General features: G+C 39.1%; 2 protein-coding genes and 1 long non-coding RNA gene across 3 annotated transcripts in view; 2 read left to right on the top strand and 1 right to left on the bottom strand.

Moving 5' to 3' along the window:
- Nucleotides 1-2: 2 nt before the first annotated feature.
- LOC307187468 lies at nt 3-7,571 on the top strand. The gene is made up of 3 exons (XR_013828616.1): nt 3-61; nt 3,058-3,100; nt 7,180-7,571. It is a non-coding gene; the product is annotated as an uncharacterized lncRNA (long non-coding RNA).
- Nucleotides 10-2,764, top strand: IFT70B (intraflagellar transport 70B). The gene has a single exon (XM_079923544.1). The coding sequence runs from the start codon at nt 253-255 to the stop codon at nt 2,248-2,250; it is 1,998 nt and encodes a 665-aa protein (XP_079779670.1). The 5' UTR covers nt 10-252; the 3' UTR covers nt 2,251-2,764.
- A 3,912-nt stretch (nt 7,572-11,483) lies between the features above and the next one.
- AGPS (alkylglycerone phosphate synthase) overlaps nt 11,484-15,656 on the bottom strand; it is a 137,776-nt gene continuing 133,603 nt past the window's right edge. The window contains exon 20 of the mRNA XM_079923555.1: nt 11,484-15,307. Within this exon, the coding sequence (XP_079779681.1) occupies nt 15,186-15,307 (122 nt within the window). The 3' untranslated portion in view covers nt 11,484-15,185. The remainder of the gene's footprint in view (nt 15,308-15,656) is intronic.

The following is a 15,656-nucleotide window of genomic DNA, read 5'->3' as shown; positions in this document are numbered from 1 at the left end:
GCCCAGAGACGTTTCCTCTCCCCTCTAACGCCGCTCACACTCTGCAGTCTTCAGAGGCCAGGTCAGTAATAGGCACACTCATATTCGTGATTGTTTTAAATCCCAGGTTGGTCGTTCTGCTGCAAAGTAACTTTGGGAGCACGCAAAAAAAAAAAAAAAAAGTCCCACAAAACCCTCAACATTCTTTGCAGACCTACGTTTCCGGTTGGCTTGTTGCCGTGGTAACGAGCACGCACAACCACGGCAGCGGTTATGGCACGGCTGGGCGGTGCGCAGATCCCCGACGGGGAGTTCACCGCGGTCGTGTACCGGCTCATCCGGGATGCCCGCTACGCCGAGGCCGTGCAGCTGCTGGGCGGAGAGCTCCAGCGGAGCCCGAGAAGCCGCGCCGGCCTGTCGCTGCTGGGCTACTGCTACTACCGCCTGCAGGAGTTCGCGCTGGCCGCCGAGTGCTATGAGCAGCTGGGTCAGCTGCACCCGGAGCTGGAGCAGTACCGCCTTTACCAGGCCCAGGCCCTATACAAGGCCTGCCTTTACCCAGAGGCCACCCGCGTCGCCTTCCTCCTCCTGGACAACCCCGCCTACCACCACGGGGTCCTCCGTCTCCAAGCCGCGATCAAGTACAGCGAGGGCGATCTGCCCGGGGCCAGGAGCCTGGTGGAGCAGCTACTGAGTGAGGAAGGAGGAGAAGACAGCGGAGGCGAGAACGAGCTCGATGGCCAGGTCAACCTGGGCTGTTTGCTCTACAAGGAGGGACATTATGAAGCTGCGTGTTCCAAGTTCTCTGCTGCCTTGCAGGCTTCGGGCTACCGGCCTGACCTTTCCTACAACCTGGCTTTGGCCTATTACAGCAGCCGGCACTACGCCCCGGCGCTGAAGCATATCGCCGACATTATTGAGCGTGGCATCCGCCAGCACCCAGAGCTGGGTGTGGGCATGACCACTGAGGGCATTGATGTTCGAAGTGTTGGCAACACCTTAGTCCTTCACCAGACCGCTCTGGTGGAAGCCTTCAACCTCAAGGCCGCCATAGAATACCAACTGAGAAACTATGAGGTGGCCCAGGAAGCCCTCACGGATATGCCTCCGAGGGCAGAGGAAGAGTTAGACCCTGTGACCCTGCACAACCAGGCGCTAATGAACATGGATGCCAGGCCTACAGAAGGGTTTGAGAAGCTACAGTTTTTGCTCCAACAGAATCCCTTTCCCCCAGAGACCTTTGGCAACCTCTTGCTGCTCTACTGTAAATATGAGTATTTTGACCTGGCAGCAGATGTCCTGGCAGAGAATGCCCATTTGACTTACAAGTTTCTCACACCCTATCTCTATGACTTCTTGGATGCCACGATCACTTGCCAGACAGCTCCTGAAGAGGCTTTCATTAAGCTTGATGGGCTAGCAGGGATGCTGACTGAACAGCTCCGGAAACTCACCATACAAGTGCAGGAAGCAAGACACAACAGAGATGATGAAGCTGTCAAAAAGGCAGTGAATGAATATGATGACACCCTTGAGAAGTATATTCCTGTGCTGATGGCCCAGGCCAAAATCTACTGGAACCTTGAAAATTATCCAATGGTGGAAAAGATCTTCCGCAAATCTGTGGAATTCTGTAATGATCATGATGTGTGGAAGCTGAATGTGGCTCATGTTCTGTTCATGCAGGAAAACAAATACACAGAAGCCATAGGTTTTTATGAGCCCATAGTCAAGAAGCATTATGACAACATCCTGAATGTCAGTGCTATTGTGCTGGCTAACCTGTGTGTTTCATATATTATGACAAGTCAAAACGAAGAAGCCGAGGAGTTGATGAGGAAGATTGAAAAGGAGGAAGAGCAGCTCTCCTATGAGGACCCAGATAAGAAAATCTACCATCTCTGCATTGTGAATTTGGTGATAGGGACGCTCTATTGTGCCAAAGGAAATTATGACTTTGGTATTTCTCGGGTTATCAAAAGCTTGGAACCTTACAATAAAAAACTGGGAACTGATACCTGGTATTACGCCAAAAGATGCTTCCTGTCATTACTAGAAAACATGTCAAAACACACCATCATGCTTCGTGACAGTGTTATTCAAGAATGTGTCCAGTTTCTAGAACACTGTGAACTTTATGGCAGGAACATACCTGCTGTTATTGAACAACCCCTGGAAGAAGAAAGAATGCATATTGGAAAGAATACAGTCACTTATGAATCCAGACAACTAAAAGCTTTGATTTATGAGATTATAGGTTGGAATATGTAGTAATGTCTGACAGTGGCCTTATCATAATGGCTTTACATCTGTTTTTCACTCTTTTATCTGTATTTAGCTATTGGCCTCTTTAGATTTATTACATGTTGAACTTCGTACACTTTAAAATTATAAAAATAACTAATATTTTGTTTTAAAATCTTCACAAAGTGAAATATAAGAACTTTGACACCTAGAAAGACTTATGAAAAATTCAAAACTGCATGGGGACACTATTTCTATTAGAAATTGTTAGCACCTATGTTCCATCTCCTTTGTTATCATTTGTACTTTGTGCATTTTAAAAGTCCCCTGCACAAGGATTATGTTATCCAGGGACTTGGCACTATCAGGCCCAGAACTCAGTAGTTAAGGTATAGGATTTCTAGGCTTTTAATAAGAACCTCAGGGATTGTGTCCTATTCTCACAGCCTACCCTCATTATTATATTAATTTTAATGCATACATATTAGATAGCCCTTAGGGTGTTTTGTCAGGGTTTTTCAATATAAATGTAATGCTTTATGTAACCAAAATACGTTATAAATGTTTGGTGTTTTTTTTTTTCAAACATTCAAGAGTCACTGGGAGATCTTATACCCTTAACAAAATTATGGTGCTGTGGTTTAGAGACAATAAACAATTGTCAAAGCAAGAATTTTACATGGTTTTCTTTGGTTCCGTTTGTTAATAATTTGAATACATGAACAAGATATATTTACTGTTTTTTCATAACTGTGCTCTTATTTAACAATGAGGAATAGCAGAGGTATCGTGAGAACTGTTTTCTTAATTCCTACCTTTGTGTTTGCAATTTAGGATATGTTAATGCTGGAGTTGTTCCTGTGTGGTGGCCTCTCAGGTAAGGAAAAATCTAGACTATTCCCATGATCCCACCAAACTTCTCTCCCACCTCCATCACAGATGAAAAGGTCGATTCTGAAACCTCATCTGGTAGATTCATAACGCTAGGCCATGCCCACAACCCTTCCAATGAAAACCCCACTCATTCTGCTTAGGCATTTTTATTTTCTGAACCATACAAGAGCTTTACTATTTGTTTCCCCACCCCTTTTCTCTCCATAAATCAACCCCAACTCGACCTGACTTAGAGAAAAACAAAGTAGCTTGAATTATATGAAATTGCTGATTTTGGAAGTGTTTGAACTACAAAACTAGCATTTTTTTATGGTTCAATCTAATAGCATTCTACTGAAAGATAGTGAACCCCTGCCATGATGAGATGATGATTTCTTTCCTTCAAGGAGAAATCACTTAGCCACATAGGTACCCAGACAGGGACTCACATAGGTACTCAGCATAAATCCTCTGTAGCATGACCTCCTGGGTGCTCAAATTCTATTAGATCTATCAGAAAATGTGGCTTATTATGAAGTCCAATGGTTTTGAATTTATAGCACTTTTCATCTAATTATGTAAGCTGATACCATTTACCGCTGACGTTTGAGCCCACACTGGGAGGACAATCAGTGTTTAATGACCTCTTCAGTGCATCCCTTAGCACAATTCCATCACTGGGAAATGTTCTTTAACAACTTTTGTACTAAAAGTATTGCTGCTGCTTTGTGCAGTAGCTCTGTGCACTCTCAATCTTCATAGCCCCTTAAGATTTGGAAAGTAAATGAACTGAAATCTTATTTTTTAACAGCCATGTTAAAAAAAAGTTTTTTGCACATTTCCTCTTTTTTTCTTTAAAAAAAAAAGCATAAAATGTAAGTAATGTTAACCACCCAAAAGCAAATGTTTTCCAGATTCCCTTTTGCCAATAGCCCAGCCTTTATTCAACCACACTTTATTTACCCAGGTGCTGTGTGTTTGTGGTTTGCATGTATGTGTAATTTAGCTTTTCAGAATATAAAAAGCTTTTCAGAACAGTTTTTAACCCCTTGCTGCTGGGCAGTTGGGATTTCCTGGTTAGTAATGCATCAGGAAATCCTGACTGCTCCTACCACTGAGTAAAGGAATAAAGGTCAATCGTGGTGGCATTTGTCCCCTTCCTTACACTGGCTCTCCAGAGAGGCACCCACCAGGATTTATAGATTGCTGCCTGGCAACAGCAAAGACTCATGAACCAAGCCTACAAAACTGGCCAGCCATCAGAGCCCTGGAGGAGACTGGGGAAGGGTCTAACTCCCCAGGCACTTACTGTTCTTTATTTTTAGGATATACTTCTTTTAAATTCACCTTCAAAGTACTCACCTCTGCTTATTGATACTAATAGGCAAGTGACTTTATGATGACTCCACATTGCCATTTGAATGAAGGCTTTCATCCCTAAAGCTCTGATGAAAAGCTTTGTTCTATGCTCCTAGAACTTCATGTACTCAGTGCTAAAAGCACTTTTCTTGACAAAAAAAGATTTCCCTATATTTCTCAAGCCTTTGCTCCTTCAAGATTTCTTCATAATATCTGCAGAGTGTATTTTAAAAAGATCAAATATTAAATCCATTATTCCATAACCTTAGTCAACCCATCTCCACACAAATGTTCAGAATATACCCATGTGTTTGTTGTACCCAAGTAGTTATTTCCATTTTCTCAGACATAAACAAAAACTTATTCTGTGCAGAACAACCAAGCAGACTCATTTGATCAGTGACATGACATGCCTACAAAAGGATTCATATTTCTCATGGCAGCCCCTCTTTGAATTTGCCCTCAGCTGTGGCACGGATATTGACACTAATGTCATCTGTGAAGGTCAGGTGTAGAGTGGCTAACTCTGACCCATTCATGAGAAGCAGACAACTGGGAATTGGGAAAACTGTGGGGATGACAGAGATCATCGAGCAATGAGACAGCTGTAATCATAGAAGATGACACTCCCTCCCAAAGGGGTGATAGAGGAACATAGAGGTATGGCCTCTCAGACCTCAGAGGAGCACCTCAGGTGGAATCCAAACAGAATTGTCAGTGATAGGTTTGGCCTGAGGTTAGAACAATTTGTGTGTTTGTTGAGGGCTATGGGGTAGATGCCCAAGTAAATAAGCTTCTAGTGAGATAAGAAAGGGCAAATGAGAAAAAAAATTTTTTTTTTAAAGAAAGGGCAAATGGCTTGGAGGGGAAGTGTTAAGAGAGTAACTTTCTGACCCTTCTGCCCTATAATCCTTGCTTGGGCTCATTTCCACACTGGCATTCGGAGGGTTAGCAGTGCTGGAAGCCTGTTCAGGTAAGCAGAATATGGCTATCTATACTAACTGATTTTAAAAGGATAACATCACCAAAGACAAACCTTTCATTTCTGGTGAACATCAGCATTTTTAAATACAATCTTTGGTCTTATGTTCCTTTGTCTTTTTTTTTTTTTTTAATGACTATTGGTGATCTGGAAACATCTGGGAGGTTGTGCTTTCCTGAGGGTATTCTCTGCCACACTGAGCAGCTTCCTACCAATGGTGTGACTTGCAGCTCACTATCCACCATTCACTAACTGCCTCTTATCCCCTGCTGACCTACCACTGGGACTAATGTGACATTTGGGGGTTTCGTTTCCACTTATTGGGCTATATACCCTTAGTATTAGTTAAAAAGCACATTTTTTTTTTTTTTTTTTTTTTTTTGCGGTACGCGGGCCTCTCACTGCTGCGGCCTCTCCCGTTGCGGAGCACAGGCTCCGGACGCGCAGGCCCAGCGACCATGGCCCACGGGCCCAGCCGCTCCGCGGCATGTGGGATCCCCGTGGACCAGGGCACGAACCCGCGTCCCCTGCATCGGCAGGCGGACTCTCAACCACTGTGCCACCAGGGAAGCCCCAAAAAAGCACATTTTGTAATGTGCCAGTAACTCTGGGTTCTTGGTTGTCCAACCACATAATCACCATGACTGTAACCATCAAGCTCTATACTTATACCTTCATTCTAATTATAAAATATATGCAACTTTTTGAGTACCCTAATCCTTCAGCAGCAACCTTAATTCTTAAATTAGCAGTTTTAAGGAACTGTGACTTTCCAAAGAACCTAGATTGGTCTTAGATTATAATAAAACATTTCTTTAATCTTAAATAGTCTTCAGTTTCTAGTCTCTCTACAGGAATATGTATAACTTATAGTAACAGGTTACTCTTACATTTTTAAGTACAGCTCAAAGGAATACAATATTAAAGTTATAAAAATGCAAAGTTATTAAGTCCATCAAACACAGCACTTCCTTTCATGAGTTTCATATTAAATCTATAAAGGCATCAATGCAGGGATTACACATTTACAGAGCACGACAGCATCTGGCACAGAAGGCTTCCTGGTATTTCTATGGCATGTAGTCATGAAGACAGCTGTTTCCCCTCTGTACTTGTGCCCTTCTGTGGAGGGCAATGACTAACAATCTACTTTAAAAAGCAGAAATTCTGTATACATCAGACTTACTACCCAGCACAAGCAGCCTAGAGCAGTGAAGCAGCCAGCACAGAGACTGGATTTTGTCAGACCTGGCTCCATCTCCTGGCAATGCCACTTCCCAGCTACTAACAGTGTGTGTTATTCAACGTTGCTAAATCTCAGTTATTTCACCGGAAAAAAGGGGATGATACCATACATTTCACAGGGTTGTTGTGATAACAATTAGAACTTCTTGTCGAGGGTTAAGTGCCCAGCAGTGTCTGGCTAATAATGGTTAAATTAAAAAATAAATTATTAATGCTATAATCAATTCTAGGGTAGTGTTTGGCAAAAATACAGAGACTCATCAGAATCACTGACACTGACTTAGAAGGGAGCTCAGAGTTATTCATTTTACGAAAGATATTAGGCCCAAATAGGAAAAGTGACTAGTAGTTTGGTAGAGAAAAATGGAGCACCTGCAAAATTTCCAGAATAGAACCCTTTTCACTGTGTTCTTAGACTCAGAACTCCACCTTCTCCTAAGTTATTTCACAGCTTTACAGTGACAAATTTCAGTCATTTAAAAAAATTATCTTTCCAGATCTAATGTGGACACAATGAAGTACAAAGGATGTGACAGAACTATGCAAGAATGGATTTAGAGGTTGTCCATCAGTCAATACTATGCCCAGTCAACAGATCACATCAGAAAATGCAGCACAAGATGAGTTTACGAGTATATTGAAAAAGAAAGAGACATGCCCCTGAAGGCAAACACAGGCAAAAGTAAATGTGATGGCAGTTAAAGACTTCATTTGTTTTTCTGATAGGGTAGCACAGGAAATCGGAGCAGCAAGCTTTAAGCAAAGGATTTCAGTCTGGCAGCTGGCGATGTTAAATCCAAGTAGACGTCATTTGTATGTTTAATGTTTGTCTGGCATAAACGCTGATTCATTGAAAAAAGGCCTATTTGTTGACAAAATGTAAAAATATGAGGTGAACACAAGAGCATGTCAAGTGGAAATGTGCGCTAGCTGAACCCTGAATGCTCTTTCCTGGATGTGTTATTAGGCAGGCCCTTGTTGTGTGTTGCAGATGCCTGCCATTACTTGGTTGAGAATCCAGACAGTGCATGTCTCAATTCTATTGATGTCCCAAATCTGGATGGGACAAAAAATACTCTGGGTAAGAGTCAAGATTCTAAAATTTTGAAAATCTGGAACTAAATACAGTAAGATACACATTTTAGTAAGAATAAATATAAGTAATGAGGCTTTTAAAAAGTCAGCCTCAGGGATTAATCTCCAAAATATACAAAATAGCTCATGCAGCTCAATATCAAAAAACAAATAACCCAATCAAAAAATGGGGGGGAAGATCTAAATAGACATTTCTCCAAAGAAGACCTACAGATGGCCAAAAAACACATTAAAAGATGCTCAACATCACTAATTATCAGAGAAATGCAAATCAAAACTACAATGAGGTATCACCTCACACTGGTCAGAATGGCCATCATCAAAAAATCTACAAACAATAAACCTCACACTGGTCAGAATGGCTATCATCAAAAAATCTACAAACAATAAACGCTGTAGAGAAAAGGGAACCCTCTTGCACTGTTGGTGGGAATGTAAATTGATACAGCCACTATGGAGAACAGCATGGAGGTCCCTTAAAAAACTAAAAACAGAACTACCGTATGACCCAGCAATCCCACTCCTGGGCATATACCCAGAGAAAACCATAATTCAAAAAGATACATGCAACCCAATGTTCATTGCAGGACTATTTACAAGAGCCAGGACATGGAAGCAACCTAAATGTCCATCCACAGAGGAATGGATAAAGAAGATGTGGTACGTACATACAATGGAATATTACTCAGCCATAAAAAGGAACAAAACAGTGCAATTTGCAGAGACGTGGATAGACCCAGAAACTGTCATACAGAGTGAAGAAAGAGAAAAACAAATATCGTATAATATCGCTTATATGTGGAATCTAGAGAAATGGTACAGATGAACTTATTTGCAAAGCAGAAATAGAGACACAGATGTAGAGAACAGATTTATGAATACTGAGGCGAGGGGGGAAGCTGGGGGTGGGATGAATTGGGAGACTGGGATTGACATATATACCTACTATGTATAAAATAGATAACTAATGAGAACCTACTGTTTAGCACAGGGAACTCTACTCAATGCTTTGTGGTGACCTAAATGGGAAGGAAATCTAAAAAACAGGGGATATATGTATATGTATAACTGATTCTCCTTGCTGTACAACAGAAACTAATACAACATTGTAAAGCAACTATACTCCAATAAAAATATAAAATAAAAAATCAGCCTCCATGGAGATGTGGACAAAGTGGCACATGCAGAAAAGACAAACTATTAAATTCAAGTTCAGTGTGAGATGACAGTGCAATGTCCACTGTCCACCAAAAATGCAAGAGTGACTAAAGAATATTGGAATAAGGAATAAGGGAATCATTGGTCCTATTCTGGAACATTCAGAACTCGACACCTCACTTTAAGAACATCAAAAGGGCACATATGGAGAGAGATTAGGATGATGAAGGGTCTAGAACTGACAGGAGCAAGAGGTGACTGAAGAAGATCTGGGGGAATGTGAGCTGTCTTTAAATGCCTGCAGAGCTGCCCTTCAACAGAGCAACTGGGCAATTCTTCATGACTGCACAAGACAGAAGTTACGTTAATGGATAGAAGGGGGAAACAGATTTCAGTCTTATAAGTAAAAACCTCTTAATACTGGAAGATTTCAGAAACTGGGAAAAGGCTTGCTGGAAAAACAGTAAATTCCCATGTGGTCACAGCACATGTTCAGAAAAACTGGTGATCTATTTGTGGTCTGAGGGGTAGGATGGTCAGATACCAATTGTGTTTGGGAAAAAGATGAGATGATTTCTAAGGTTCATTCAGTCTGAGCCTTATATGAGCCCAGCAGAAAACTGCTTTCTTTAACTAACTATAACTAACTTATTATATAAGAGCTAAACTCTTAGTATGGCAAGTTATTATTTAAACGTGTCAAGTAAGACTGTGTTCGACAGGTCCAATCTTCAGTTATTTCAGAGCCCAGACAACTACAACCTTCCCTCCAGTGTGGGAGCCACAGGCAGGGACAAAATCAGTATCTGTGCACTTGTCATTCACTACTAGAGAGGCTACTTACGGGAACAGACTGTAAAGATTAGATGGAATCAACATGAAAAAATGCAACAATTTCCGTAACAATGAATGGTTTTGGTATTGTTTTATTTTTTTCCCAGCACATCTTAAAAATCACACATGGGCATTTGCTTATAGAACAGTACATTCTAGGAAAAGCAGTAAAAGGAGATCCAAACATACACTGAAAGCACAGTATATAGACTATGTGTTGAGCCCTTTGGAAAACAGTATGGCTCAGTCTGAACTGACAAAGCTATGCTGGACTCCCTTAAGAATTTTCCTTCCCACTACATATCCACTTTTAAGACTATTAATGTAAAGAGAAGAATTGTTTGTATGCATTAGTTACAGCAGTATAATGGCTTACATACAAGTGCTTACCCACATGTAGTTCCCAAAAGATGACTACAGTACTGGCAGGAATATGCACTGCCTTAGAGGAAGACTCAGGATAAGATATTATTCAAGTCAAGTTGTATCAGAGCCAAAGTATTTCACAGGCTTAGCGAAAAAGGACAAAAATTTAAAAATATAACCTACACATATTTCTCAGAAGATTTATCATTGTTCAGAAACAGAAATATTCATTATTCTGAAGGCACCATCACACACAAAAAGGACTGACCCCCAACATAAGGAATAGGAACCCACCCCCCTCCCCTCCTCCAGGCTCTGCTCCTCAGGGAGCTCTGTGAGCAAACACCCAAAACATGTAGGGGGTGTCTCCAGGACCGAGTATGCCACATCCACCAACCCACACCTTAGGGCTACTAAGTTGGGACACAAGGAATGAAAATGCAAGAAAGAAAGTACATGTAAATCCCGCTGACTGAATAGGTGTATGTGAGAGTACAGGTCCACCACACAATTAGTTAAATATGCTAGAATAGGTGATTGAAACCAACACTGTGGAAAGGATCTTTTGTGTTTCCACACACAACTACTTCATTCCTGACGCGTTCTTGAAGAGGAATAGCCTTGAACTGCTACACAAGCTCTGGCCTTAAAGATTTATCCTCTCCCACTCATTTTAAATAATGGCTATTTCATGGAAAAAAAAATCCCAACAAGGCACTGTGAGCTTTTGGGGACATTCTTTAAATAGCTCAAAAAATAATTATTTAGAGAAACTTTATACCAGCACAAGCATTTCATGTCCTTTTTGGATATGTGAACAAGATTGCTTTAGGGGTTCAACAACAAGTTTCACAGGGTGCTTACAAAAAACACTGCCAACAATAAGATGCCTTAAAAACATGTATATATGCTGCTTAGAAATCCACACTAAAATATTTTTTTTCCTTCTCTCTCTCTCTCTCTCTTTCTGATTTGGAAGTTCAGAGTCTTTGAAAAATGCTCTTAATGATATTTAATGTGTTATTTTTGTCCCTTGTGGAAAAAAAAAGTATAAAATAATCTCCTTTGGGAACCAAAAAAGAAACCTTTTCATGTTCACAGAACTAAAGTTACTTAATTCTGTGATGGTTCTTTGGCTTCAGTGGTCCTTACTCACGTTTGTTAAGGAATTCTTGTGGTTAGGAGAGCACAAGAGCGCTCATTCTTTGAGGATCTTCCAAGGTTCAAATGGGAATGCTTCAGGTTCACAGGAGACTAAACACCTCCTAGGAATATAACATTGATTTAAAATAATTAGAGAGTAATAAAACCTAGCCAACAATATATTCATCTATAAATCCAAAAGGATTTAGTTATATTTAGGTTGTACTTGATAATGCTTCATCAATAAAATTATAAAAATTAATTGTTTTCAAATCAGAGGAAATATGAAGATGAAAAACTAAAATCGAAAGACAAACCCAGACGCAAACAGAAGAATGAACAGCTTCACACCCCCTCTGAAGAAAAAAATCTCTTAAACCCAGGTCCATTTTATTAATAATATAAGTTTCTATAATCTGTTGACATTACAGGTAGTTTTTACAGTTAAATTTCACACTAAAGACAAACACTGTTTGCTTTAGGGAGCAGAAAGCTGAGTAACTTACATCCTTCATGTTACACATTGTATTTCAATAGTTTAAAACAATCTTTTACACCTTCTGGATTTCCGCATCAATGTACTATATGAAATTAATGAGGATTAAATGTATATATTGACAGGTGGCTCATTTGGGAACGTGAAGCCTTGAGCAAAGGCAAGCTTTCATAAAGCCAAAGGTGATTCTGGATTCTTCAATCCTATCCTGGCACTTGTTATTTTCGGCTTTTCTCCCACCACGAGCTAAACCCTAATTAAAATCGAAATCGCCAAAGATTAAGTGGTAGCAAAAAGCTATTAAAACTGTCCTTAACTCCTGTCCCAGTGCTTCTTAAAATGTAGATATGCTTTCCACAGAATTCCACCTTGGCTGCTTCAAGCACCAGCATGTGCAGTTTGTGCATCAATGCATAATAAATGTTTGTGTTCTACATTTACATAAAATAGATGTTCGACCAAACTCAGCCCATTTGAACAGCCAAGGTTACAGACTTCAGCTTGGTACCACAGGGCTTGTCTGATCAGCTATAGTTAAGAAGTTGCAGCTATAAAAGAATATGACAATGGAAAACCTCTGAAGCCAACATGCAAAAGTCATTTTCAAAACTGCAAGCTAGGACTCAGCTGTTACTAAGAGAATATTCTGAAAAAGAGGTTTTCTTGCAACCATCTGTATCTGGTTTAATACACACACTGATGGAAGTTCATCCTTCACTGCGTTTTTGTTTTCCAAAATACATCAACACAGCTCAGTATACTAGAATGCTTCCAGCTTCATAAACAGCTTTTAAGTAACAGTACTATAGTATGTAAGCATTTAGGAAGAAAACTCCCAATTCCTCAAGAGAGGAAAGAATTTAATCCTCTTTCTTTGTGGTAAAATGCTGGGCACAATAAACATGTGGCTTCTGCAATTCTTACTAAACTAAAAAAGCTCACGTTACTTAGCATAACACTAATAAACTCACTTATACACTGTAAAGTGCACCAAACATTAAGGCAGCTGTTTCTCTAGGGGTCAATAAAGCCTGTTCATACTGACTCTAGTATTCAATGCCATTTCTCACTAGCAGCAAGTTCCCATTCCCACTAAAATGTCAACCCAAATGTGACATCATCAAATAAAATATTAGAAATATGACTAATTTAAGAAAGACAAATCGGTGTTATGCAGTTATGCAGCTGAGGCACCTCTCAGAGGTGGATGCGTGGAAGCAGGGAAAGCCTTTCTGATTTACTAAATCAGAGTGAAACAGTACTGATGAGTGTTTATGTGTTTCAAAATGATCCCTGTAGAAATGATCCTAACTACAAAATGTAGTCATCACTACAAAATCAAGGTTGGAGAGTCATGCATGCATGGAAGAAAACAAACGCATAAATCACTAATTTCCATAAGGTTCATGTAGAATAGTGAACAATTTCAGGTGTTACATTTCCTAATTCTGAGGTTATTGAAATCTGAACTCCCTAGGAAAGAACGTTATAACAATCACGTGCAAAGGAATGGATCTGCTTATGAATCTGTAAGTTTTATTTTTAAAAAATTACTCAGAAACATGTATACACTCCAGTGAGATATTAGTATCGTAATAAATTTTACATTTTGATCACCAATTAGAGAAATTACTTTCATGAATAGATGCATTTCATAAAGCTGAGATTTTTATAATTTGAGAAGCAAGTGTAATTTCCTCATCAAGTATCTAACTATTTCAAATATCAAGGGCTTGAAGCAAAGATCTGCTGGAAATTTTATAATTAAAAATAAATCACCAATGAAGAGAGGCAGCATCTAATAAATAAATATTTAGTTTTTGTTGTTAAACTAATATTTCATTTTGATTTGCTTACAGATTTTATTAGTTTGAGGCCAATTTTATTTGTTAAAAATTATCATTTTGAAGTCTTAAAAATATCATTTTGTGAATCAATTTTAGATTTTCTGGTTAAGGCTACTTCAGATATAAAAGGTATCAAACTGCCCAAAAATACTTTGGAGCTGTTGCTACATAGACAGACAGTGTGTCCTTTTAAAGGATAGTCTGCATTCTGACTCATATTAGCTGATCAAATATTAATTCTAAAAAAATTATCAAAAGTACTACATTAAGAAAAGAATCTGTCTCAAAATGTGAACCATGAACCTTGACAGACAGTGATTCAAAGTAATCATTTCATTTATTTTAATATCCAGGTTTGAATGTAAAAATGTTCACTAAATGTGGTTAACGTTCTCCCTATTGTTTAAGAAATATGATATTTCAAACTTTTGATTATGGTATGTGTAATACATTATATTTTTTAATTTAGGTTAAACCAGTAATTCAAAAAAGGCATTAAACCATTATTAAAAACTAAATTGAAACTTTACTTTTATATGGAAATTTATCATGTTGTTTGGGTTAATTTTTTTTAAGAAGGTTTTTTGTCATTGAAACTGTTGAGGTTTTCAAATTCAGTAGCTGAATGATGACTGTGTTTCTTTAGCCAAAACAGTTCTTTGAACTGGAGACATTCAGTGTAAGAAGTCTTCCCTCTTCTGCTCCTGTTGTAGCTTCTTCTGCATCTCAGCAACAAGAATGTGAAATGAGAAACATTAGAACTCTAAGTTGAATAAAGACATTCCTTTCATGGTAAACCTGTTCTTCACATACAATGAGTGATAAGTCAGCTTTTCTTATAAAACATATTATGAATGAATTAGGATATAACAATATGTTATCTCAGTGATACAAATACAACTCATACCTCAGTAGAAACAGAAACATGGAGAACAAAAACATGTCCCCTGACAGAATAAAGCATACTAATGATTTAAGGTTTTAAAACTGTATACTAATTTCAAAGAAAAATGTAGGCCAAGCACCTTACAGAACTGAAGGCTTCCTAAATAAGAGGCTGCCTATATTCTTTCATGGGTATTCTCCCTTAATGACCTATTCACACTAGAATGCACTCTTAAAAAAACATACATGTATATCACTCCTCAGTGGAATCCTTCCCTAGATAGCTGCTTCCCAGAAACGTTCTTTTAAAAAAGAGGCTAGAGAAACAATAGATGACACCAAAATCTGGCTTTGTTCCTAAGAAGAAGCATCAATACAAAACAGCTGGCAGCATCTTCTTCTGAAATTAACCACTGGCAGCCTTGTGCTGCCTGACTGAAATTTGAAATGACAACCAGTTGGCTGTAAACTGATACACCTACAATGAGAGAGATTTAGGAATACCATCTGTCAATCCATAGATGTAGAAACAAAACAAACTACAGAATGAAACAAACTTATTTTAAACCAACAAACAAAGGTAGCTGAAATAAAGTCCATGATATATCTGATTACTGGTATAACCATAGTTAAAAGACTTAAAAAAAAAGTGACATTTTTCTTAACAATAGTAATGGATTTATAAAAGGTTTCTGTTTCCAAAGATGTTATTGGGGTCCACATATTCCTTGACAGACTTCAGCATCCCAAAGCCGACATCAGAGATACTTTCCTTTAGCCACTGCTTCCGTAACTTGCCCACTGGAAAAACAAAATCAAAAATGCTTCAATATACACTATGATGCTGGGAACCAATCAATCTTATGACCATGAATGAACAAACACTGTGTGATAAATGCTTTTATTCAAAAATGAGAAATGTTTTGCTGTATTTGATTTATTGAGCCCACCAGACTATCAAGCTCATTAAGCTCAGTGTACTCCCAGGGGAGCCTGTGCTCCACAGTGTCTCCTTTCTTTGTAAACTGTAAAATGGAGATGAAGGGAGCCTGCACTGAGATTATGGCCCATTTTACAAATAACAAAATGAGAAAAACATGCATTTCAAAAGAACCCGCCTCCTGTCTTTACCAGAACATGCCAAAGTTTC

This window comes from Stenella coeruleoalba, assembly GCF_951394435.1.
Source record: "Stenella coeruleoalba genome assembly, chromosome: 6".
NCBI classification, from domain to species: Eukaryota; Metazoa; Chordata; class Mammalia; order Artiodactyla; family Delphinidae; genus Stenella; species Stenella coeruleoalba.
This window is presented reverse-complemented; position numbering and strand designations above follow the sequence as displayed.